This window comes from Oxyura jamaicensis, chromosome 9 (genome assembly GCF_011077185.1).
Source record: "Oxyura jamaicensis isolate SHBP4307 breed ruddy duck chromosome 9, BPBGC_Ojam_1.0, whole genome shotgun sequence".
Lineage (NCBI taxonomy): Eukaryota > Metazoa > Chordata > Aves > Anseriformes > Anatidae > Oxyura > Oxyura jamaicensis.
Genome location: NC_048901.1, coordinates 2,806,002 through 2,833,037, shown reverse-complemented (window position 1 = coordinate 2,833,037; position 27,036 = coordinate 2,806,002). Strand labels below are relative to the sequence as shown.

The 27,036-nt window shown below is 35.3% G+C and overlaps 1 protein-coding gene across 1 annotated transcript in view; it reads right to left on the bottom strand.

The window, feature by feature from the left end:
- DNER (delta/notch like EGF repeat containing) overlaps positions 1 to 27,036 on the bottom strand; it is a 119,866-nt gene that overhangs the window by 16,352 nt on the left and 76,478 nt on the right. The window contains exons 6-9 of the mRNA XM_035334616.1: positions 25,085 to 25,238; positions 19,635 to 19,748; positions 10,438 to 10,662; positions 287 to 409 (exon numbers count right to left, since the gene is read on the bottom strand). Of these exons, the coding sequence (XP_035190507.1) occupies positions 287 to 409; positions 10,438 to 10,662; positions 19,635 to 19,748; positions 25,085 to 25,238 (616 nt within the window). The remainder of the gene's footprint in view (positions 1 to 286; positions 410 to 10,437; positions 10,663 to 19,634; positions 19,749 to 25,084; positions 25,239 to 27,036) is intronic.

Here is a 27,036-nt window from a genome sequence, read left to right as displayed (position 1 = left end):
AAAGGAAAAGAGAAAAGAAATATGTAAGAAGAACAGACGAACAATTTGTCCCCATTACAAGGACATACATTTGTCACATGATTAACTACACAGGTCAGCAACATCTGAATGACTCACTTGAATAAAGACTATGGGATCAGGATCTACGTTAGAGTTTGTTTCTGTTAATTTCACATGTGGGTTTTCTTTCTGCTCAATGGAGGATATTTTATATCTGTCTGTAGCAGGACCTATTATAAGAAACACACAGAACAATTCAAAGAACAAGAGGCAAAAATCATTTTACCTTCATATTCAGCAAGACATGCACACTCATAGCTATTGACGAGGTCTCTGCAGGTGGCTCCATTCTGGCAGGGTGCAGAAAGGCATTCATTATATTCCTCTTCACAGTAAAGGCCGTGGTAACCTAAATCATGTGAAGAGGAAATAAAACTGTCTGTGAAACACATCCCAGTAAAAATTAGCAACTAAGTCTCTATAGATTGCAGGCAGATGCATGTTAATTGAAATATACTGTATAGACAGATTCATGTTAAGACACTGATTTTAAGAACATCTGCTCCCCAGGTAAAATTATAAAAAACAAAACAAAACAAAAAAACAGGAAGCACAATTTTCTGAGAGATGCCCCAGCCACTCCCGATGCGATGAACCACAGCAAGGCAGTAAGCACTGAGGCTGGCCAAGGCCAATGCAAACGGACACTGCAAACAACTGCACTCTGCAAAATGGAGTAATCTATTATCTACATGTCTTTGAGTTTTCTTGAATCCTTGCAAAGAGGCTTTTCATCAAAGAGGTGATAACTGTATAACTGTAGTTAGAATGATAGTATTTTATATATCTCAATTTTAATGCTTTACTATGTCAAAACAATTTAGAAGCATTAAGATATATTATTTTTATGGTATTCACAAGTAGTAGGCAGGTATTGTGGTCTGAAGAAAATAGGAGCACAAGAGATGTTCAAGACCTGCTAATAGCCACTTACTAAGTCAATTCTATCATGAATTAAGAAATAAGGAATTAATCTGCTTGAAATAATGCTTTTCTTATGATTCAGCTTATCATATGATCATCAGTTTTAACAGTAGTTGAAATGACTTTCTAGATATAGTAGGTAAGGTCAAAGCAATACCTATTCTTAAGCAACAACATAAATTAGTACAGTAAAAAAATGGAAATAAACCAACTGCAATGCTATCTCTTGATTATATTGGTTACTTAGGATTAAATATGAAGAATCGTAAGCCTGGTCATTTTGAAGATAATTATATTTGTTACCTTAGCTTATTTAATTCCTCTTCAATAAACCTAGGTTATACTTCTACTTATGAAAAGCTTCCTCTCTTCTGCCTTCTACTTATTACTTTTTTTTTCCCTTTTCTTTATTTTTTTTTTCAAGCAGGGGCTTTCTTGCTCCAGAAACAATATCTATGGTTGTAGGTAATTAACCCATCAACAGGCAGATGAAATAGGGAGTTTCAAATATGCTTTCATATTAAAAACACTATTTCACAAAGAACAAGCGTACAGAAAAGATATGTCATGATACATTAACACTACATAAAGCTACTCTTCCAACCCCTACCACAGATTAATTTAGGTTAAAGCAGTTAAACATTTAATCTTCCTAACTCATCATAGCCGCTATTTCCCTCTTGACCTCTTGTTAGCTCGATGCAATACCATAAATACGTACTTGTAATCTAAAATACAGTGCTGTGCATTGGAACACAGTTTATGTTTTTTCATGTCTTGATTTACGTGCTACATACAACTATAAAAGCAACAGATGGATGAGTATACCATGAATACAGATGCTAAGGGCATGGATGAGGATGCCAAAAAGGCCAAACTACGATGTGTGGATATTTCAGAGCAATTTTACTTTTTCAGATAGTCTCTAGGTTGCAAAAGCTTGCAGATATGGAGTGAGGATATCTTTCAAGAAGAAGGAACCAAAAAGAGGGGCAGATTCTCATCTTAGTAAGGGGCAACCTATATTCACTCTCCTAGTCTAAACTTTTCCCCAAATTGTCACAGAATCACAGAAAATAGGACAAATGGCACCTCCAGACACCGTTTCTCTCCCTCTCTTCCCATTACGTATAATTAAAAATAAGGCTGCCTGAAAATACACCAGGTATTAGTACTACACAAGATACATACACAGTATGCATACATGGTTTTGCACACAATTATCTTTCAATAGCCCATAGCTGGACGAGCAGCTTACTAAGATACACTTCAGATCCACTTTGTCAGAAGCTGCCAGCCAGGCACCACAGAACTGATGAGCTACACTCCTGCCTCTGCTTGCAGGTCGAGAGCCAGTGCTTGCCACGTGTCCCATGCTTTTCACCCTTCCCAGGGAACAGAATCCTTGAAAATCCTTGCCTGCTCCCCAAAACCCATGGGAAACGTGGCATCACCTTGCATGGAAGGCACGGTGCACAGGGAGGGAAAGGTGCTTTCAGTCTCCATGGCAAGGCACATCTCGCCCACGCATGGTCCCCCCTTGCCAGCCCCACGTTTTTAAATCGTACTCATATATAAGCCATGCATGGTGCTGAATGCATACGTATGTCTTCAAAAGGGCTGCAGTAGAATGCTTGTATCTTTTACCAAAGAATTAAGATGGAAATGGGAGATAACTTTCAGAGATAACTTCAGAATAGCAGGTTCTAGCAGGGATGTTTCCTTTCTTCCTTGTAACATGAATTCTGCTGCTTTTGTATTCACAAGCAATGCTGACCAGAGCTATTTGCCTATTTTGTGGTGAATAACATTTCCATGGACATATTCAGAAAGAAAGAAACACTATCTACATGAACAACACTACTCTAGCTTCTGTGTCCTGGACAGAAAAAAAACTCATCTGACATTGCAGCTTCAAAAAGGACACCTAAAATTATTAAACTTTTTTTTTTTTTCCAGGTCACTACAAAGCAAATACGCCTTTAGTAACTGTGCCTTCATGCACGCAAGCAGAACTTGCTAGTTGACAGTTCCACTCTGTTATGCTCTCATCAGAGAGTTGGGGAAGGGACAAGGAACCTAAAAAATAAAAAATAATAAAATTTAAAATTAAAAAAAAAAAAAAAGTCCCTACATTACTCCTTCTCCCTCTAAATGACTGTCCTTTTGTTATTGTTTTTTTGGCTGCCACCCTCCTATGGATTCCCAAATCATTCTCTGTGAAGCAACAGAGGCTTGGGCTATAGAGAGCTACATACACCAAGGCACTTCTTAACATGGCTGGGTTATAAATTGCAAAGGGAGAAAACATGAAAGGGAGCACACAGTCTGTGTCAAACAGGCTGATGAGAAGAAGCCTTTATCAAAGCCTTGAAGAACAATTGATGGGGCAAAAAGTACAGCAGTGCTTGCCAGCCTCTTGAGAATATCTGCACTAACAGGTTAACAAAAGGGAGAGAGAAATGCTTGCTCTCCCTTTATAAATCAATAAAGAACAAAGTTGAAAGCTTTTGACACTTTCTCAGACACTAGCCCCTCAGCAGTGATTCCCTGTGCTTATTCACACTTAACACTTCAGCAAATCAAGACAGCAAGACAAAAACCCCACCTTTATTTGGAAGGCCTAATGGGATAAAATGCAATAGAGAGCACTACTTCACAGGGAACATCAGTTCATACACAGCCCTTCACTAACAGAGTTGCTTATTATATGGTCAAGAAATAAATGTGTTCGGTTAAAACCTGAGCTTATGTAGAAATTAAGTAAGTGAGAAAGAGAGAAAAGCTGTTCCAGATGGCAGGAAGGTAGGGAGGCATGCTTACCAGCCACCGGCAGATTGCATGCAGGGCTGTCTTAAAGTAGAGGTGGAAACAAGATGAGGAACAGGAGGCAATAAAGGGCTCACAGAGAGTCTGGAACTGGAATTAACCTGAAGTCACTTCTGCCAGAGCTTGCATTTCCCACCCCAGCTCCAAAACATGGGAAGGGAAAAAACAGAGAAAAGAAAAATTGCTATTGCTGCAGGCAAGTGTTGCACCTGCCTCTGCAGATGCACTAAGATAAACCTACGCTCCCACACCCCTCTATTTAGACACATGAGCAAAAAGCCAAGTGCAGACAAAATACTCCAAGGCACTTCATCTGAAATTGCCACCACTTTTCATACCCTGGAGATTTTTTTCTGATACTCCTTTTATTTTCAAATTCTCTCTTTGTGCTATCACACGCGCTTACAAAGCAGGGAAAAAGTGTTTATGTCTGTATGTGTGTTTCGCGGTTTCAAATTCCTTACTCCTATGTCTTTAAGAAAAAGCCAAATGCAAAAGTTTGCTGCAATAGTAAGTTATTCAATTACTAGATAGATTTCTTCACTTTGGGCCAGAAAAAAAAATAAAAAAATAAAAAATATATTAAATGGTTGAATTTGAAACTAGCAACAGCAGCTTTATTAAATGAATAGAGAATAAAGAGGTGGAAAGGCTTAAGAGGAGAAGGAAACTGCTCTGGGATTCAGGGACTAAATAAATGTTCTATGAACAAAGTGGGGTCCCAGTGGTTTCATGAATCAGGCTCTAGATGAGAAGTCCAACAAACAAGCACACTAATTTTTATCAAGAGTAGTTGGCTAACGTATGGTAAGCGTGAAAACACAAGGCATTTAAAATATGAATGCAATGCCCAACCACTGTTTTTTGTTGGTTTTGTTTGTTTATCTATGGGACCAGGTGAGAAGTATTAATAATTTGGGTGTATAAGCACATAAATAAAGATTTAAATGTAAAATTTCACATACAATTGAAAAACTACACATATATAAGAAACAGTTTTAGAATTTGTTGCACAGGCTTTTGAATTCCAATTAACCCTCTCAGCAGGATATTTGAAAAAGATACATATTCAATTTAGAGATGATTCATGCTTCCTGCCCCCTACATTTGGAAACGGGAGCATTCAAAAGCATTAGACAGCTTTCCAAGTTAATTTATACAAATTAGTTTTTCTATATAAGCTATTAGATGATGTAGGTTATCCATAACCATGCTCACGAGACTCAACACAAAAAGAAAATCAGTAGCAAATGCCTGGCTGTGTGTGTTCTGCAAATTGTGCCAGTAGGCAACTTCAATGATGATCATTTATCATTCTTTAAATCTGTAAGCTAAAAAAAAATAATAATAATAATAATAAAAAAAATGGAAACCAAACTGCCTACTAAGCAAGGAGACTTGCAGACCTTGTGCTGATTGGAACTGTTTAAAATTCCTCTCCTGTTTAATTTTTGAGGCAGAAGTAACACAGATGAAAATCCAGCTGACACTGTATGCCTGCTGGTAGAAACTGTGAATAAAGGAAGGATGGCATTCAGGTCACAGACACAAGCAAAACTCTGCAGTGCTTCTTTGCTTCTGTAATAAGGAATTACATCCCCTGCCAAATACCTCATAAAAAGAACATGGCATCCTAGGACTGAACACAGACACAAAAAGTGAAATTGGCAGCTTCTGAAGTTGTGGGTTGTTTTTTTATTATTATTTTTTCTTTTTTTCTTATTTGTTTGTTTTGCCTTTTTAATTTAAGCTGCAGGTTGCAGATACACCGTACAACCAAGACAGAAGAGAGATCTAAATTGTAATTTAATAATCCTACCATTAATGCTTCTACATTATGTATATGAATTCAGTGCTATGTTTGAAAGTGAGAGACACCCGCACAAAGAAGTTTGTAGTCTTGGAGCTGGCACACTGATGCTGAGAGCCTGCAAGTCAGAAAGCCCCAGGCTCAAGAAGCAGAGATTGTTTCTTTCTTACTAATATATGGTAACATCTCTGTGTAGTCCAGAATGTTTATTATTAAACCTTGATAATGCTACCAAACTGCATACAATTTTTTTTCACCCAATTTACAAGTAATGTAGCAGAGACTATCAAAATCTCTGCAGGCAAAATTGTAAATAGAATCCATGTTTTTAATACATCTGAGGCCTAACTCATCCACTTTATCACACTGCTTTTTAATGAAGATAGCAAAAATGTGTTGGGCCATGCTCTATAGTCTCTACTTCAGCTTTTTAGGATAATATCAAAATCCTAAAATTTAATTGTTCTTGGCTGTCTTTAAAAAAAATATAAAAACCATTTGCAAAGTTTGCATTATGGTGACTTCTAAACACTGAACTATAAAGAACTCAATTTCCATTTGTCTACTGTGCCATTGAGCTATGGGAAAAATCTCTGAAAGTAGCTTGTTAAAATTCTGCTGATAATCTATGATTAAAAAAAAATGAAATAAAGATTCATAACAATTAAAAGGCACAAGAAAACAATTATCACTGTTCCTATTTTCCTACATCTTGAGTGCTGTTCTAATGACCTTCAGAAATAAATCATCCAAATTTTTCAATTATTGACAAGTTAAAAGAAAGATTTCATAATCTGGCCCTTAGTTCTACCGCTATATGAAGCAAGTAATGTTATTTGCGGAGGAAAGTCCTTTTAAAACAAACAATCATTTTAAAATTGAAATTGCAGCAGTCAATTGTAAACAATGGTTTTACTGTTTTTAAAAAAGAAATCATTTTCTTAAATACTTCTAATAAAATTTCACATGTGGAGCAATGCAAAAAAGTTCAACTTTAAGAAGTGTAATATATCGTCTTGGATGCAACCTCTATGGCTTCTTACCTGGCTAACCTTTAAGACCACAAATACTATTTAAATAAAAATAAGTTTCCATAATATAAGAGAGGTGTGGGATTATTTTTAAGCCCTGACAGGAAATTATTTTGCACAAACCTAACCGACAACTTCCACACAGATTAGGTGACAAATTTCAGGAATAAAAATCTCTTATTTGGCCAACAACATTTAACTAGCTTTTGTTTGTTTGTTTAAACCACAGGTAGAAGACATACTGGAGACTCTTAAGCCTACTCTGGTTTTCCCAGAACAAGAAATGCCTAGCATTGCCTTTCAGGGATGCCTCAGGAGAGCCCTCGTGTTGGACAGCTCCTGATACTCCAGTTCCAAGTTGGATCCCATTTTGTGCTAGAAATGTAGAAGAAAATTTTGACACTAACTGGGAAGTTAAGGCTTCAGATGACTTAATGAATTAATTATGCAAGGGTAAAATATCTCTTTTTGTTTTGCAGTTTCTATAATTCAAAGCATTTGTCTCCTGTCTATTCTTTTCTGAACTTTCCAGAGCATACACAGCACAGGTATTTTTTAAAAGTGCTCTTTGTACTCTCTGTGGGTCTTTTTTTTTTTTTTTTTCCAGTTAACTCTGATTTCAGTCATACATCAAAAACCACTTAAGAATCAAACCATATTGATATATTTTGATCACTTTCCATGTTGTCCAGAGTTAGGCAGCTCCTCATCTCAATGGTTTCACCATCCTCTGTAGAGATTTTTCTTGACCACGCCCTAACAGCTTGTACTATGCAAGAGCTAGAAAAACAGCCCTTTTCCATTCAGAATCTGAACAAGTTAACAAAATACACACTAGCCAATCTAGGAATAGCTCGATGCTACCAAGCAACTCTCATATTCCTACCTGTCAAGTGTTTCCCCCCACATCATATCTACAGGTGTATCTATATATTTATTTAGAACCTCGACCCTTTTTCTACTGTTCACCCCCTCTACTATTTAGTCCTTCTGGGGACTGGGCAAGGAGAAGAACAGTGAATGGGTAAATATTAAACTATCAAGTTATTAATTCTAATAAAGAATTTAAGAAAACATCACCTGGCAAATTCAACTAGTTGCAATCAAAAAGATGTTTTCAGACGTGGAACTAATTATCAACTGATATGATTCTAGCTTGTTCTCTCAATAAGACAGGGTATGCTAGCTCTATTTAAACATGATTATGTATGTTGCTCTTCATCTCAATATTGAATCCTATTCTCTAGGGGTTCCTCTATTATGCAATACAATGGCAAAGCGTTTAAACATTTCAAAAAGGAGGACTGAAAATTTGAAATGAAAGAATTGTCATCTTCGCTTCCTGAAGTATATAACAGAAACCAAATGCTAGGTCATACTGCTTCTGTATGCTGAAGTCACTTAAATATCCTCACCTATCATGCCACCAAAATAAACAAACAAAAAATCTACCTACTCTCTAGTGTCAGAAAAGCTGCAAGCTTTTATTTATTTATTTGTTTGTTTTTGTGGGGGATGGTGATGTTTGTTTTGTTTTAAATGAGGTAATATGTCTCAATGCTTACAGAAGGTCCTATATGATATCATGAGATTTTTATAATACTGTATGTATAAATTCTCATTTGCTGAACAAGAAATAAATTATGAGATAACACTGCTATACTGCTATGGTTGAGTCTGCACTTCACATTTATATCTTTCTCCTTTTATAAAGCAGAATGTAAAATGTGTTTCGATTATAAATCTGTCATTTCCATTAACTTCTGTTCATTTGTGAGTACTTCTCAAAAAAAAAAAAAAAAAAAAAAAAAGAGAGGTTCTGATGGTTCTTTCACTGTGTCTAAGTAGCAATGATTAATGTTAGTGTCTAACCTATTACCAGAAGTGTCTTCTTCCCAAAATCAAAACACAATGCAAGAAGAAAATCTCAGCAATAAAGCTGTGAAACTACACAACTATATTGTGGCCTCCCTCTCAGGATAGCATACATCAGCATAAATCTTGCTACACAACATGATTCCTTATGCTGAAGTATTCATAATGCTGAAACCTGTTCTTTCCACATCTATTGATTTAGTGAGTGATAACTTATTTTCAAAAATCAATCCATTATTCCTACAAAGTGATGAATGCTTTCATCCTTGAGCAGTTTCAAACTTTACTCTCAACATATGGAATTTCCTTGATGATCATATATATCAGTTACTGAAAGTAACACTTTGAAGTGTGCACTCAATATACTATCCAAAATATAAGCTGGTAGTTCTTACTTGTGTCTTCAGAGATATTTTTTCAGATGAGATACCAGTTTTATGGGCTACAGAATCTTGGATAAAACCTCACTCCTGTCAAGGAAAATAGAAGAGTTGTCTATATTTCACCTTGCTCTAAGAAGCCATAAGAAACACAAGCAGCAATCAGCAACATTGGATCTTTCTTCCTCAAAATGCCAACAATACTTGAAAGTCAAACGAAACAGCTATTTTTACCTTGTTTTTGTCCTAATACTCACTATACTCTCTGAGAAGAAAAGCATTACGGGAACAGGTTGTGGGCTTCCTTCCAGGGAGCAGAAAGAGAAACTTCTTTGGAAGAGAAAGAAGCCACCTTCTTTCTATGTACAAGCCAGAAGAAAGCATCAGGATGCTGTACATACTAATAGTCAGATTAGAAATCTACTTCAGGCTTTGTGACTGGTAGGGTAGCTCCACAGCTTGCTAACTGAGGAGACAAGGAAAAGAGCTGGAGATGGAGACTTGTGACTGGCTTCCCAGAAGACAAGTCAAAGCAGAGAGCAGGCATTTCTCCAAAAGGAGCTTCCAAGAACAACACGCACATCACTGTGTCATGTTTACGTAGAGTTACTAACTATCCAGCTTCACTCCTTAACTCATTCTTGTGCATTGGGGATTTATTTTCCACTTTTGCAGATTTCAAGTTTATAGCTGCATATGAACTTTCTTTTTTCTTTTAAACAATAGTGCCAAAATTATTCAAACCAAAAGAAAGATTATTGGTTTTTACCCTGTAAATGGGTAAAACCCCACTTATGAATGGTGGTGGGTGTGTATAATCTTTTTCTACAGAAATGGTATAATTCATTCCATTATTCTACCTATCAGTTTTCAGGGCTAAAATATTTAAAGGGGCCATAAAAACCCAGTATTTTACTACATTGGTATAATAAAGAAAAAATATCAAGACCTAAGAAAAATGCAACCCAGACACCATGCACAGACAAGCTGGGTCATCACGCAGGTACCACCCGAGTCCACCAGCTGTACTCACCTGAGCAGTACCACTGGAACTTCTGAAGAGAGATAATTTATACAAGCATGGATGGCAGAACTAAACCCTTTAGGGTAACCATTTTTTTTCCTTCCTTTGTTCAACTACCTTGTCTGTTCCATTCCTTCCCCAACAATTGCTGTCATGTTTTCCATTCGCTCTATCAAATTTTGTAATTTCAATGACACTGATACCTCACCTTAGAGAGGTTTATCCTGCACAATACTCTTTTATAACAGCTGTAAATCACCAAGCCATATGGATCTCAGTGGGTATTTTCAGTGCTTACCCTGAAATTTTTGATTTTCCAAATCAAAAGATTCCTATTGTTATTCTAAAAAGACAGAACATCTGCTCAACATATTTTACATACTGAAAAGAGGAAATAATTTTAAACTATATATATTTAAATTATATATAAACTATATATTGAAATCTACATATATAAATCTTGGAAGATTTATAAAGCATGTAATGTAATTGTTTGGTACAAACCGGGGATACAGAGGCATTTGTAGCTGGTTCCAACACTGCGACAAATGCCATGTGCACAAGGATTCAGAGCACAGAAGTCAATCAGCTGAGCACACATAGGTCCTGTAAATCCAGGACTACAACTGCAGGAGAAAACAAGTCTATCTGCATAACAGGTTCCATTGTTCTGGCAGGGAGACGATGCACAAGGGTCTATTTTGTCTTCACAAGAGGTTCCTAAAAACCCTGAAAGAAATAAATGGTTTTGATAGTTAAGCATACAATTGTAATAATTTACCCAAGTTAAAATTAAGGCATTGACATATCTACATTTTTTTATTCAATGAAAATTAGAAAAATACAGACTCCCTATATACTTTAAATTCTTATTTTACCAGTTAACATTGTATGACACAAGATGTTTCATGTAGCATCATACTATCACCTGATTAAAACAGTGAAGTGCAAAAGTATTTGTTGATTCTGACAGGGCTTATCCATTTTAAGTGCATATGGCTAGAAAAGCAGAAGACATTTTCTAGGGATCAGTAACTTATTAACAGACTAGCCTGGAAGGAAAGGAAGAAAAAAAAAAAAAAAAGCCAAAATTGAGCTTTCTTCATTACTGTTAATGTGTTGGTTAAGAATAACAACTCTAAAGGACCCCATGAGTTTAACTGATCTATAATAATTTAAAAGAACTCATTTTTTGAAGAACATACCTCTTATTAGCAGACAATGATTTATTGAAGTAACACCATGTAACAATTAGGCATAAAAATTCAAATTCTATTGCCCATCCAAATAAAAGAGCAAGAGCAACCATCTTTTCAATTTTATTTTTTTTATTTTCTTCCTTTTTTTTTTTTTTAATGATTTCCTCGTGGAAATGTATGGCCCATTCCTACAGATCACCACTTTTGCTCAGCAAACACATCTGGTCAAAATTCCCTGGCATACCTGACATCGTCAAACAGCTCTTAAAATTTCAGTACTGTAATCACTGGGAATGCCAAATCAAGAGCAAATCAGGCCAGCCTCCACTCAAGACCCATCAAGCCAGCAGAGCAAATCTGCTCTAATGGAAAGCATAAACCATGGCAGTTGTGCCAGTCTAAAAGAGAACAAGCCACGTGGCCACAGCTACTGAGGAGGCTGCAGCCCCATCTCAGACACCCTTCAGAACAAGAGAAGAAAATGAGCAAATGCATGAAAAATTATTTTAGCAGCCCAAAAATATTTAATCAGAAAAACAGAAAATGAAACAAAAAGACATAATAATAGAAATCCCACAGCATTTGCCTACTGGTGACAGAAAGGATGAAGATGGAGGAGCTGGCTCTGTTCTACAGCAGCCTGCCAACATCTCAGAGCATGAAGACAAATAATGACAGGTGACACTTTGGATTAACACTCAATGTTTAAATCTCATCCCTGATGGAATGAAGAGGACTTTTGGCCATATATCTATAGGTTTTATATTTATAAAGCCTCACTGTTGGATTAAAAACAGATAATGTACAAGAACTGAATTTCTCTAAGGCATAAAGCATATGATGAATATTGCAAGTGAGACAAAATACTATATTCAGTATAAACTTTACAGCATCTCATTATCTTACTGTGTAAATATTTTTTGTTCTAAACAGTATCATTTCACATTTCAAGCATGCTACATGAGGAAATAGTTTTAAGTTAAATTTGACCAATGTGTTAGTTTCAGAGCACTTTGAGTTTTTTTTTTTTTTATATATAATTATTCACAATTCAAATTCAGGAGAATTAAATTATAACTTTGTTTAACTGTAGTTCCAGCACTGTAATCATGGATAGCAAGCCAAGAAGTTGGCATTTCTGAAAACAAACATACAAGAAATAGATCAATTTGCATTTTAAAGCATAATAAAAAATTATGAATAGGTTCAAACTCTAGTTTGTTCTTATTTAGGTGTGTTAAAAACCTGGTCCAGAAAGATCTAGTGAACTGAGCATGGTCTGTCAACTTGACTGAGCTCCAAGACTTGAAGATCTAGTGAGAATTGAGATAACTAACCTAAAGATGTTAAGTTTCCAGCACACATAGAACAGAACAGAATAGAGTAATAAATAAAATAAAAAAGACTGGCAATTAATTTGAAACCTCCTGAGGGCTCCCTCAGAGAGAGGCACACTATTTTATAGATCCACAAAAACTCAATGAACTACATGGGAAAGAGGGGAAAATGGGTATATGGGTATTAAAAAAATTAGTAATCTACACAGTGCGTATTACAGGGTTCTATTCAGAGAATTAACAGAACACAGATTATTGTAGCTACAGAAATGATAGAAAGGTAACAACTGCCCTGTGAGTTCTAGACAAAATTAACATATTCTTGGACACTCTTGGCAGGAGGCTTTTAGGAACTGAAAAAGCCACATTTCCCTCATATGTTCACAACTCTTACACCAGACATATGGAACGAACAATTTAAAATAATAATAAATATATATATATATATATGTATATATATATATATAAGCAATTAAAGGAAGGCAATAAATAAATAAATAAATAAAAAGAGATTGAAATTGTTAACAGTTAGCTATAAATAACTCCCAACCTCAGCTACAGACCAGGAAAGAAAAGTAGATATGGCAGGGTTCTGGCAAAGAAGATAGGTAAGGAAATTCTTCCCTCTCTGATGTCCTATGGCTCAGATTGCTTCACGGGCTTTATCAGTACCACCTGCACAATAATGTGGAAGAGAGACAACCTAAAAACACATACTGGGGAATCCTGTAGTAGAGGTCCCACCTGTAGATGGTAACTGCATAGCCATCAGAAACTGAAGGGAGTGGAAACCCTAAAATCAAATCTCTAATTCCAGCAACAGTTTGCTGGCTAATTAGAAAAGCCTTTACTTTTACTGTAAAACCCCAGATGGATTTAAAAGAATCTGCAAGGACTTTTAAGTATTACCAGGAGGAGATCAGCCAATGAGTCTGGGGAAATCTCTGCACTAACTCTGAAACCGGATTAAAAAGGATCAAGGAGATCTGAGGTCACACATTACACTGATGCTGCTTCACTACAACCTTTGCCATAATCTTCCCTACAAAGAGAAGCTTACTGGCAGATGGCTAATGTTTCAAGTGACAAAGCACTTCAAGAACATATGCAAGTTTAAAATACACGAAAACATGCTGCCCTTGTGCTATCTTTGACTGCACTGTGAAATGTGTTTAGTTCTTCTGGAAGTTTAAATCTTATGGCATGAGTTAAATATCTGAAAGTACCCGAATCAACAGTAGTGACACATCTGCATTGAACATGTATTATTTCAACATTTCTGATTGCACCTTTGTGTCCGTATCAATAAAATTGTTGAAAACAAATAATGCCAATAAATTTAAAAATCAAATGCAGAGATGTATTGAATGAAAGCAGAATAAAATGCTGGAAGAAAAAAGAATGAGGATTCCATTTAACGGCAGAAGATTATCCCCTGAACTGGTCTTCAGCTAGCTGACACAAACACAGCCCTGCATCTAGGTCATTATTCGTGTAACAGGGACGTGACTAAAATGTAAAGACTACTGATGATTTAAAATTTCTGGAAGCAAAATTTACAAAAGGAATAACACAGAAAGCAAAGGGGAAAGGCAATATTAGAAAAGAGTTATACTGTTCAAAGACACAATGCAATATTTGTGCTTACACAGAACAGACCATTTGGTTAGTTGTCAAGAATAAAGGTAGCCAGTCAGGTGATATTCTTTATATATTGCTACAGACCTCTAGGGCAATGACAGAAAGTAGATCAGAAAATGTTTTCAGAGATAGAAAAGCTCTGGATAAAAGCCAGATTTCTCATCATGGTGAGATTTTAATTACTTGGCTATTGAAAGCAAGAGTCAAGTAATAAATCAAGGAAGTCAAACATTTTCTGAAGATGTTGTACAACTGCTTTTTATACAGTCTGCGAAACAACCAGCTTGCCTGAATGTTATGTTAGACCTAATTCCAAGAAAAACACAAATGTGGAAATATAAACTTGTGAATTGCTACGACTAGGGATTACAAAACTTTTAGATTTGAAATCCAGGGATAAATACTGAAAGAAAGAAAAAAAAAAAAAAAGAAAGAAAGAAAGAAAGAAATTTGTTACTTTCTGCACAGAAAATTGTTTTATGAGGAAATACAAGATGTCTGATGGAATTTCACCAGGATTCTGTAAAGGGAAAAACATACTCATCATAAGGAAACAAGAAATGAATAAAAAGTAGTTGCAAGATTTTGATTGAAATTCACCCTAGCTAAGTCTCAACAGACAAAGATGAACAGAGGCTAAACACGTTAAAGCATTAAGGAGAAGTCTACTAAAAATAGGGTCAATCTGGGACAATGCCAGATAAAAACATTGGATTAGCAGAAAGTACCAGAAACTAAACAGCCATTAAATTTTTAATTAACAACAAAATGTTCTACAGGTAAATTAGACTCTCTTATGGTAATATGAAGTATTCTGCATTCTATAATCACTGGTAGCCTTGGGAAATCTTACAGATACAACAGCTGTGTATCCTAGTTTCCTGGAATCAAGATAATAAATAGGTTCAAGTATGTAAACCTGAAGAAGCTAGAATTACATTTGCAAGATATGACCTAGAAAAAGGCTTTTACATTAACAATGAAGCCCAGAAAAAGTGAAAATCATGAAAATTAATCTTTAATATAGGCAAATAATGTCTTTTCTCCCTGTAATTTAAAATTCATGGTGATACTGTGCATTTTCTAGCTGCTATTGCAAATCTACACATATGAATCACAACTTAGCATCTTCTACAGTTGTCAAGCTCTGTATTTTGTAAACCCCAGAAACCACAATAAGAACATTAATTTGCTGTTTTCCGATTATGAGCAGGTGTTTCAGAGCACTTTTGTTCTGTGTGTTACCTATCTATAATTACCTGCAGCTAGCCAAATCAAATTGACCACACTAAAATAAAATCAGTCCTGAAATGTGAATTTCAAGTAATCTAAACATTTAACTCTTAAACATAACATTGTTTTCTGGATGAAGTTCATCTGCAGACATCAGGACATTGAAATTGCATATAAGAGAACTTCAGAAATATCTAAACATCTTACAGAAGTTTGCTCATTTTCATCTGGCTCTGTTCAGATTAAACGCATCTATTTATCATATTCCACTAGTGATTTAATAGTATCTTATGAACAAACTTGGCAAAGGCTCTTCAAATGCTTAAAATACATTATATATATACATATATGTATGTATATATATATATATAAAATCAAGTCTTTCATTCTACCAATTTGACAAGATTTGCATGCACAATAGCAGATTAGTAACACTTCTGTTTCCTTATCACAAATGATTATCATTTCTGTATTTATTTATTTTAAGAAATATTGCAATGAATAACCTCTTCACAATAATAATAAAGTGAAATTTTAAAATACTTTTTTCAGTCCTTAATATTGCTCATGTTTATTCATTACAGATTTGAGTGTAAAATCCAATTTGCTCTTTAATAAAAGGTGACTCATCAAATTTCATACAGCAATTTATTTTTGAGCATTTTGGACACATTAAATTCTACAATGCATCACAGAAAATGGAACCTTCAAGTCTAAAAAACTTTACCTTATTAAGACAATATATTTGTCTAAAGAATAATCATGGCATTTTCATATTCATTCTAGGCTTCTTTTTCAGAGATTTTTCACTCAAATCTCACCTTCTATAAGTTATCACATGCCTCTTTCATGAGCCACAGATCTCATTTCTAAGAGAATTGTACAGTCTCAAGAATGTTCCTCATTGTTTCCATCTCATTCATTTTTCTGCCATCTTTTTCTTCTCCCTTTGTGATATTTTCCATCTGCTCTTATCCTTTTCTGCCTGTCCACACTACATCTCCAGTTTTAGTTTTTACACATGTATAAGCTCTTTGGCTAGCTTTCCCCAACTGTGCTGAATTAGCACTACAGAAAGAAAGGCCTCTTCTCAACAAGCAGTTGCTATTACGCACAGCAGGAGAACAGCAGCAGAGCTAGAGATCTTACTTAAATTAGAAATCTGTCGTGGTTTTTGTGTGTGTGTCTTTATTTTTAACGGAAAATTTGAGCACACTAAAAAAAGCAAATCTGCAAGTTGCAGCACCTGTAATTTTCAATTAACTATTTTTGTTGTATCTACAAAAATAACCAAATCTCTTCAAAACCAATGAAAAGCACTCAAAATATGCCTCTGTGAGAGGATAATGTCTCAAAAAGCATCTAGAAAAATGAAACCTTTCTCTCCCTCCACACAATACATGAATTCCTGAGCTTGTTGGCATTAGTAGATCTTCCAAAACAAGATGGAAAAGCAACACCTTATTATCTAACGAGCCTACTCGCTACTCCGCAGCAACAGCATTGGCCCTTGCAAACATGCCAAGCATCACTTCTGCAGCAATGCCCTTCTCTCTTCATGATGAGGACATAAGCAGGAAACACAACTACGTAACCTCATCAGAAGTATTCACCCTTTGAAACAGCAGTAATTACTCGGAAGTCAAGGAGAACCTCTGGAGCTGCTGTTGAGTTATCACGAAGGCTTCAGGAAGACCTTACAATGGCCTTCCAGTAACTAAAGGTGGCCTACAGGAAAGCTGGAGAGGGACACTTCGCCAGGGAGCGTAGTGGACAAGGAGCAGTGAATTCAAACTAAAAGAGGGTAGATTTAGATTAGATATAAGGAAGAAATTCTTCACTACAAGGGTGGTGAGGCACTGTTAAAGGCTGCCCAGAGAAGCTGTGGGTGCCCCATCCCTTACAGTGCCCAAGGCCAGGCTGGATGGGATTTGGGCAGCCTGGGCTGGTGGGAAGTATCCCTGCCCTTGGCAGGGGGTTGGGACTCAGTGGACTTTAAGGTCCCTTCCAACCCAAACCATTCTGTTATTCTATCACAGGCTCACTCTAGAAAAGCAACCATGCACAAAAGATGGCATGTGTTCCTACAAGCCTAAGAATGATTTTCTCAAAAAAAAAATGCTAATTTCCAAGGGACTCAGAATCAGAAGTATACAACACTATTCTTTCCAAGGGGAATAACCCTGGCCAGTCCAGAAAGTGATTCCTCAGAAAGTGATTCCTGAAACCTTCTCTTCTCTCCAAAAGTGATTTTTGTTATTGTTGTTGTTGTTGTTTTCCCCCTACATTGGGAATAATTCAGGTCAATGTACAAAAATAGATTTTAACAAGAGTTGTAAATGTATTTCGGTAAATTTTTACCTTGGGATGCCCCAGTGCTTTTTGAAGAGGAGAATATTCATAGCATGTGAGTATGTTAGACAAATAAATAAGTAATCAGAGCAACAGTGCCTTCAGCAACTCCGTCCTGCCTCTGTAATGTGGCTGTTCTTAGAATTACAGAAATGATGCTGGGAAATATTGGAGACACAAAGCAGCCAACAAGACTGTAGGACTAAGTGGCATTGCACAGAGATAGCCAAATAGAAATAAGACTGAGGATATGAGAGAAGCACAAGTAACTTGATGCTCCTGCAGCAGAAAACCTGCTATTAATAAGAACACTTCACATCAAGCAATGGCACATCAAGTAACATCTCCATCCCTCTCTTCAGGTATAACAGTTCTTGAGAGGGATGAAGGGAGGCCTTTTCTCTCCTGTGCTGGGCCTGCTCCCAGCCAAGGGGTGCTCCCACACCACACAGAGGAGCTGGGCAAGCCCAGGGCACTCCTGGCAGTGCTGCCTGCACTGGGGCCTGCCCTGGCCCACCCATGGATGACCCACTGCTGGCATGAGCTTCCTGGGCAGGAGAGCAGCCACCACCCCACACAACAATCAAGGTATAAATGCCTTTCAGCAGGGCACCAAGCAGCTACTCTTTGAGCACTCTTTCCTAGTTGCAGCACCACAGCACTCACACAGCAGAGGGTGGCTCATGGGGACCCACACACAACCCTATTGTCATGGCCAGAGCCTCAAACAGCAGTAAGAGAAGTTGAGAGTTAGTTGGCATATTGATTAATAGGTCATTAGGATCAAGGAGTTAAGTTACGTGACACACAGAAACAAATATGGCAGCATGGAAACAAGCAACACCACCACCACTCTCCCCCTGCTCCCACGTAGCTATTTTTCCACATATTTATTAATGGCAAGACCTTTTCCTATGAAGCATCCTTAAAGATATTTGAACCGATTTCCTAAGAAAAATGCAAATAAATAACTAAGTCTAATATTGAAAAATTTTCTCACTGAATTTTACCACTAGTTGTAAGACAATCACTAAAATTCTTCCAAATGCAAAATCTGCCCTGATGTCAAAACGTGTCTGTGTTTCAACACAGTTGTTAAGTAGGTCACTCATTAAAGTATAATAATCTAGAAAAGTAAGGAATCAGTCTAAAGAAATTAGAAATAATCTTTCATTATTATGCAATTATACATTACCAGAATAGTTATCAGAGTTGTACCCTTACACACACCCCAAACACAGGGTGCTGTCATGACAAAAACATCCACATATCAACTGACATCAGAAATATAATTAGTTCAAGGTTTTAATCTTAATTATAAATAACTAATAGAAGAATTCTTAATTGAGAGCTTTCACTTCTTATAACTTTATCTGCCATTCCATTCAGCAAAACGTTACAAAAGCATGAAACATTGCCATCGCAGTGTCCTCATCTTACATAGTTACATTTACAGAGTTTACCAGTGAGAATCACTGAAAGGATCATGTAGGAAAAGAAACAAATCCAAACAGAAAGGAAAACGAAGTAAATCTTTTTGGGACTGAAAATATTCATTTCGTTTTTGCCCAACTGACCCAGATGCAGAAATATGCAAATAATGCATGGAAGGCAGCTTTTCTCATACATTTACTGGGTAACACAATTGTCCTCAGATTGTCTGATCTTTCTCACAGTGCCAGAGCCTAATTTCTACTGTGGAGGTGCCAGCAAATGGAGGGAACATTTCTGTGCTACATATGCCCTGAAACACTAAGCTCTTACCATACTTTGTGTGTTATTGATGACACGATGATATCTCATCTGGATTTTTTTCTGCTTATAGTTATGGCCTAAGGTACAACTTTGAATATATTTTAATGTAACTGAAAATACAGACTAAGTACACCCCATGGAACACCACTTTGTACAAGGTACAAGAAGAATCATTACTGTTTACCTTCTGGACACTGACAAGTGAATCCATGGATGTTGGATGAGCAAGTACCTCCATTTTGGCATGGCTGCTGGATGCAATGATCAATCTCTGACTGGCACAGCTCTCCAGTGTAACCTACAGAAACAGCACACAATATTCAGAAAATTTAGGGAAAATGAGATTTTCTCACTACATGTATTTTTAGGTCACCGAAACAGTAATATTAGTTTCCTTAAACAAAATTAACCAAAGTAATAAATAGAAACCGGGACAGTCTCCTAATTTCTTATAAAATGAGATTTTTAATAAGAACTTATACTTCACTGGACAAACATAAATAAGTGGTGGAAATCTAGAGATTATATCAAATTGCATTTTACCGGTGGTGGGTTTTCATCAGGACCCATACAACCAAAAAAAAAAAAATAAGTCAGTTTGAATGTTTTTCAAATGCATCTTGAATCTCAAGTGAAAAATCTTTAGGAAGACTTCAAACAAGACTTGTCATTTGAAATATTTGTGCATATGCTGAATGACTGTCATTTGTTCCTCCTTCTGGGCTTCAGAGAGGGTGTTTAAGTGGGAGCTGTGAAGAACTGCTCAGCACAACTGCAAACTCTTCCAAATAAGCTTCCATAAGTTCACAAGCTACAGACTGTGTGTACTCTATTATTTGACCGTCAGTTTGCTTTGTTCCATATGTCTGAAGTCTATAACACATCCAAAAAATGAACAGACTTACAAAGAAGAATCTAAATCATTAAATACTCCAAACTTAAATTCCTCAACAAATACAACACAAATTCCTGTTCCAATTTTTATTTACTGTCTTGGATCAATGACAGAAGAAACTACATACTATATATTAGGTGTTTTATTAAAAAAAAAAAAAAAATCCTAAATAAAATCTTAAGCATCATGGCTGGTGTTAAAGACCCATAAACTAGGACTAGATGACACTGTTAATACACTGCTGTGAGCAGGTATCTAAGACAAGGACTCCAAAATGAGACAGAGGACATGCCTGGACTAAGATTTTGCTTATGCAGGAAAGGAAAAAAATATAAAATATAAAGATAATAACAAAGGTGTGTGTGTGTCTTATTGTGATTAAATAATTGTATTTAATGTGATCAAAATCAACATTTTAAAACCTTTTCGGTAGGTTAATAGTTGTCTTTTCAAATCTATTCATGGCACCATAAAGTAGGTCTCAACATAGATTGTTATATTTGAAGTTCCTAGAGCACTACTATAGAAAAGAATCTCTAAGACATTCTTCTCTGTGTAACTTATTGCTTTTATATGCTATTGAGAACTACATTATGATCCTACATTCTGCAATGTGAAGCCTGGAAAAAGAAACTCTGTTGTATCTAGATTAATGCCCATAAGTCACCTAAACTCAAGAGGAATAATAAGGTTGAAAACCAGAACTGTGCTCTTGTGAGATAGCTCCTCTGGACTAGATTGGGGCATGTGGAGAGACCTCAGCCTTACTCTTAGTGATTTTATCTAATTCTAATTGGTCTTAAATTAACATAACATTTACAAAACCAGAAATGAAATACTAGAGACTACATCAACTGATTTGTTTCATCTATATGCTTCCCAGTTCTCACATTCAGCTGATTATTTTTATGAATCATAATGAAGTGTTTAATGCACTTAAATCATTAAAACTTTTTTCCATCTTCAAACCGTTATGAAGTATGTGAAAGCTAAGAATTACACAGGAATTCAGTGTGTATCCAAAAGAATGTTAGCACAGAAAAGCATAAATGATTGTGTTGCTCTGAAGCTTGCTGAACAAATTATCTGGCTTCTTGTGAATGTCACTATAGCTTGAGGAAAACTCATCAGAGATAATATTTTATGTCAGCCTTATAAAAATAAATATGCTCTATCTTAATATTATCTATAGGGCATGTTTTGTCCATCTGCAAGAGAATATAATTAGGGAGTTTAATACCAAGTATGTTGGAAGTGCTACAAATTTAGAGGTCCTAAGCAATCACTGTAGAAAAAAAAAAAAAAAAAAAATGTTTGCTGGTCAAGTACTTAAAGAATCATTGCACCTATTCATTTTGTGCTGTTAGAGATCTTCATAACGTTTCCTTCTAGCAATATTTGGGAAACAAAATACTGTTCATACAGTGAATGGTTCTGAATTTTGCAAATGGAAACAATAATTAAACTAGTGTTGCTATAATTAAACTCTTATTTTCCCATCTTTAATATTTTTCAATATGCATTTATTTTTAATGGGTAGAAACACAAGTTAACAATGAGTAGGCCACCTGAATAGACTATTGTTCACTATTAACGAACAAACAAACACAAAAAAATATAAGAAAAAAAAGTGTGTTTTTTTTGTTTCTTTTTGTTTGTTTTAAATAAGCATAATGCATTGAAGCCATGGAGTGTATAGCTTGTAAGTTCCAGAATGTAACAAATGGAGTTAACTATATTTGGCTTACTGAGGATCTACAGAGAAACTTGATCAAGCTGTCTTTCAGAAGGGAAGAGTTCACATATAGAAATGAAATAATTTAATTCCATCTATGGGTAGCTTTGTGTCACATCATGAGAAGTAGGAGGGGGTTTGTAGAAGGAAATATTTAGAATTTTGCCTTTTTTTTTTTTCCCTGTAGGAGCTAGCATTTCTTCCAGAGACAAGGAGAAGAAATAATTATGAAAACAATGTGCAAATTAAATTTTAGGGAAATAGATTTCAAATGAAAAAGGTATAATCCAGACTTTAAAAAGACAATAAAGACATCAAATAGGAGGTATTATAGATACTGTTTCCTTATTACTATGCATCTCACGGTATTGACCCAATGTTTTTTCTACACCTGTGTTAACACTTTCTCAGGCTAGTAATTGAAATGCCTGTCTCCAACAGCGATTACTACTTTAACTCATGGGAAACTTTTAAAAACTGGTGAGCCCAAATTTTAAAAAATAAAGCAAGCACTTGATGCAGGTATCTGGGATCATAACAACAAAGACAAAAACAACTACCAACTTAGATTTTTATATCATTGCACAAAGAAAATAATATTTGCTGCATCAAAACACTATAATTTTTAACCTCACGGTAGAAGCTGGAAATATCACAGACTTGAATGCCATAATGGAAGTAATAATCACCTTTGGAGTCTCATAGCTAAGTGGGAAGTATACTTATGTTACTGCGCAAAACCTAGCTGTACAACATCAAAACATTAAGTTTTCCTAGTGGAAATGTTCTTAGGCTTTATGGTAAACACATCAGAATTATAAATATTGCCCCTAAAGCTTTTTTTTTATTATTTTTTTATTTTTTTAATACAACTAAACCCACAAATTTTGAAGTATTTAAAATATTTCATAATAAGATGGGAAAGTTATATTACAGTAAAAAAAATCTGATTTTATGAACTGCATGTAGGCTTTTTTAGAGTTGTTCCTGGATTTCTCCTGAAAAAGACAGAAATTTAGACGGAAATACTTGATATAGAGCAATTTTAAAGACAGTTCTCAGTAAAAGCATAAAAGAAACATAATGTATACACAGAAAAGTCTGTCTTTTCTAATTAAAAACTACTTGTCAAAATTGAAAACAATTCTGAATCAGCCATATTCAACATGACGTTAACAGTAGGAATTTTCAAACATTTGAAGTCTGCTTCACTCTGACCTTTTCTTTCTTAAATTTAAATTATTATTTAACTACATTTATGTATCTTGTTAAAGTGACAGTTATCCACTAGCATATTTATGAAATAGAGTACATGTGCATAATAACATCACATCTAATTTTTACAGCAGTATAAATCCATGTTGGATTTATACTTTTGGATATATATGTATATTATTGTTTATTATTATTATTTTATTGGATTTATACTTTTATATTTTGGATAAAAATCCAAACATAAATCATGTTTTTGCAGAACATTAGCTGTAGTAACTCTAATCAAAGAGAGAAAAAGAGGAAGCCCTAGAGGCATAAAAAGTACATTTGTAGGAAACAGCATGTCCTTTGGAGGAAGTGAAGGGGCCTTCATTTTTTGCCATGACTGATTTTCTGAATTACAAAGTTCACAAAACAGTTCAGAAGATGGTACATAGCAACACTTGCATCCACCTGCTTCTGGCTCAGTCAATGTTTTGGCCAGTAATTAAACAACCTAGCACAGCCTGAAGGATCTCTAGTCTGTGCATTAGGGTAAGAAATAAGAGTATACCCATCTCTAAGAGAATGTAAGAATGCCCACTCCATGATCTCACCTTAGGTCAGAATAAAGTGTTGTTACCATATCTTTTTAATCCAAACAAATAAATACCCACCCAGCATTAACGTGTATCTTTAGACAACCATTAAGAGACATCCACTGGAACCCTGAGCAAATTATTAATTTCTCCATTTGCTTTTTATTAAATGGCTTTTATATTCTGCAGAGCTGATGATCTATTCCAGAAGCATCTTCCATTTTCATTTTTCCCAGATAAGACCCCTTTCTCTCTGATGTCAACTGACCGGTAAGTGATTTCATAACTCATTAGCCAGTAAATTGCCCATTTTTTTGACAGAAATAAAAATGTACAGTAAAATGTTTGTAGAAGGCAAAATAAATTACCTGATACTTATTTTAATCTTATACAACTTTTACTGTACTTTAATTTTCTAAAATTATTTAGAAATAAAGTAAATGTTCTATTACAATAATTGAGCTTATTTTTGAAATGTAAGATTTGAGATAGCGCTGAGTTTTCTATAATAGTCATTTTGTAAAGTTTTCCATCAGCATGTAACATTAATTTATCCTCCAGCATTCAACTATGACCATCATCTTTAGTTTAATTTTAATTTCAATTAAGATGTCTACATTCATTTGATCAAATTTTAATGGTAAATGGCCTTAAAATAACTTCAGAGAACTCAGGCACTTGATCATTAAACAAACCCACAAGTTACTCGGTTTAGTGTCTGAATTTTAAAAAAGTTTTCAAAATTTATGTTAATTTAACAGCTGCATAGTTTGGAGAAGTATTTTTTCATGTCACCAGTGTAACTGAAGAAAAGAGTTTACTAGTAATAATTAAGGTATCTTCATTGAAGGGTTAGTTACAATGTATACTTAAAATCTAATTGAAAAAAAAAAAAAAAGAGAGAGAGAAAGATTAAGAGAAAGCTGATTTTTAGGCAGCAAACCAACTAATTTTGGTCATCTTTTCTTACTAGGTAAAGTTCTATCAGCTATGAACAATCTCTCATTACATTATGGCTTGGCTGTGTGTTGGTGTGCTTTTTGTGGCACTATTCACACATGAAGAGTCTTCCAGCCTTTTAAAACTACGCTTATGTTGTTTTATTTTCCTCCTTTCCTACTATCTGAAGACACACAGTTGACTGCTCTGCAGAAGATATGCACCGAATGTTAAAACAAAATGCATTATTCACAGCACAATACGATACCCACCAGCCAGGCAACTGCAGGTGAAATTGTTCCCATCATGTTTCTGTGCTAGGTCGGTGCAGGTTGCGTTGTTCTGACAGGGCTGGCTTTGACAAGCATCAAATTCCTCACACTGGGAGCCTTGGTACTCATCCTCGCAGTCACAGAAAAAGGTTGCCTAAAACAAATAAATAAATAAATAAAAAGAGTCTGTACTTCACAATGAACCTAAAAGGCTTATTGTAGGCATAGGGTGGCATTCATCATCTTTGTTAGTAATACAATAATTTATATTAGATTTGAAAAATCTTTATATTGCTGAGATTGTTAAGGTTGTTTCAAAAGACAGAAGCAAGAAAAGCTCTCTCATCTGTTCTATCCATTTAAATACCTTACTTTCTTTGTTCATTAAACACTAGATGGCAACCGCATTCACTCTCTTACGCATTTCCAAGCCAGATCACTTAGGCTAGAAACACGCAGCTGTCTCATGCACAAACATTGTAATGCAAAGTACAGAATGTGCATGGAACAAAGAGATGGGGTTAGTATTTTATCTTCTATTTTTACTTCTGTTTGCTTCATAGAAATAAAGCTGTGTCTTAAGGAGAAAAGAAAATAATTTTCATAGAAAAAAAAAAAAAAAGAAAAAAAACTGTTCTCAGTAAAACATAGAGTTCATTTTTCCTTAAAAATACTGCACCGGTAGAATCTAAACAAGAATTAACATCATACATTTCCAAAACTCAAAACGATGTGTGTATTTATCAGGAGCACCAAAAGTACCAGCTAGGCACATGCCCTATGCATGTTATGATATTTGCCCAAGCCTGTTCACAGAAGTGCTCAGAATCTCTGACGTTAGCAGTGCCAGGTTTCCATATGAGGCTGTAGTTCAACAGAAAGGAAAGATGGGCAAACAGGTGAAGATTTGCACTGCCCACTAGGGGAGCATTGCTGTTATTCCAGGCTATTGGATTGTGTTTCCAATGGATGTACATCATATCACAGCAGATAAAATTGTGCTCCATGGTATGATGCATCTTAAGTCCTACTTCCCCTTCTCCCCCTTATGAAGCACTTGCAGACAAATACAGATAGCTGGTCTAATGCTAATGGAAGTAGAAATAAATAGTTTCAAAAATGACACGGTTTTCTACATCAGTTTTGATAATGGCTGTGGAATATACTACTAGACATTAGGCAGCTAGAAGTAAAAACTAGATAACCTGGATAAAAACAAAACAAAAAATATTATAAAGATAATCCCCAATATCAATTCATAGTCAAACACATAAGAATCACCTAGTCTGACTTCCTTTTACAATGGAAACAATTACTGTAGGACACCAGTCCTACACTGTGTGCCTTCCTTACTGTCAATGTCATGTCAAAGGAATCAAATAGAGGAGCTGAGAGGAATAAACCTCCAATTTTAAACCCCAGACTAAAGTATATCTATTTCTCTGAAAATCATTATTAATCTAGTATGTTTTTTATATCTTTAAAGACTATTCCTATTTGATGCATTTTATTTATTTATTTATTTAGCCACTGATTATGAATTTGGTGGAAGAAAATGTGTATAAAATAATTTTGCTTTTCACCCTATAGAAATAAAGGTCAGGTCTGAATTATAGAACTATCTTCCCTATCAAAATAGTATTTCACATAGTACAAATCTCCTATCTCATAAATATAGTACTGAAACCTAGAATAGCAACATCTAAAAATAAAAATAAATCAAAACAAATATACTCTTGAGAGCATAACCAGGACTATAAATAAAATGGGAAATTCTGCATCAGAAAAAAATAATTCATTATAAAGTTAAAATCTTATTTCTAATAATTTTTAGGTACTGCCTGCAGTTTCACTTTATATTCAAGTATCTAGCCATGATCTGTTGGGAATATTTCTTCTAAGTATCCCGTATTTCTCTCTGAAATTCTCTCTGCATTCATGTAGCCACGGCA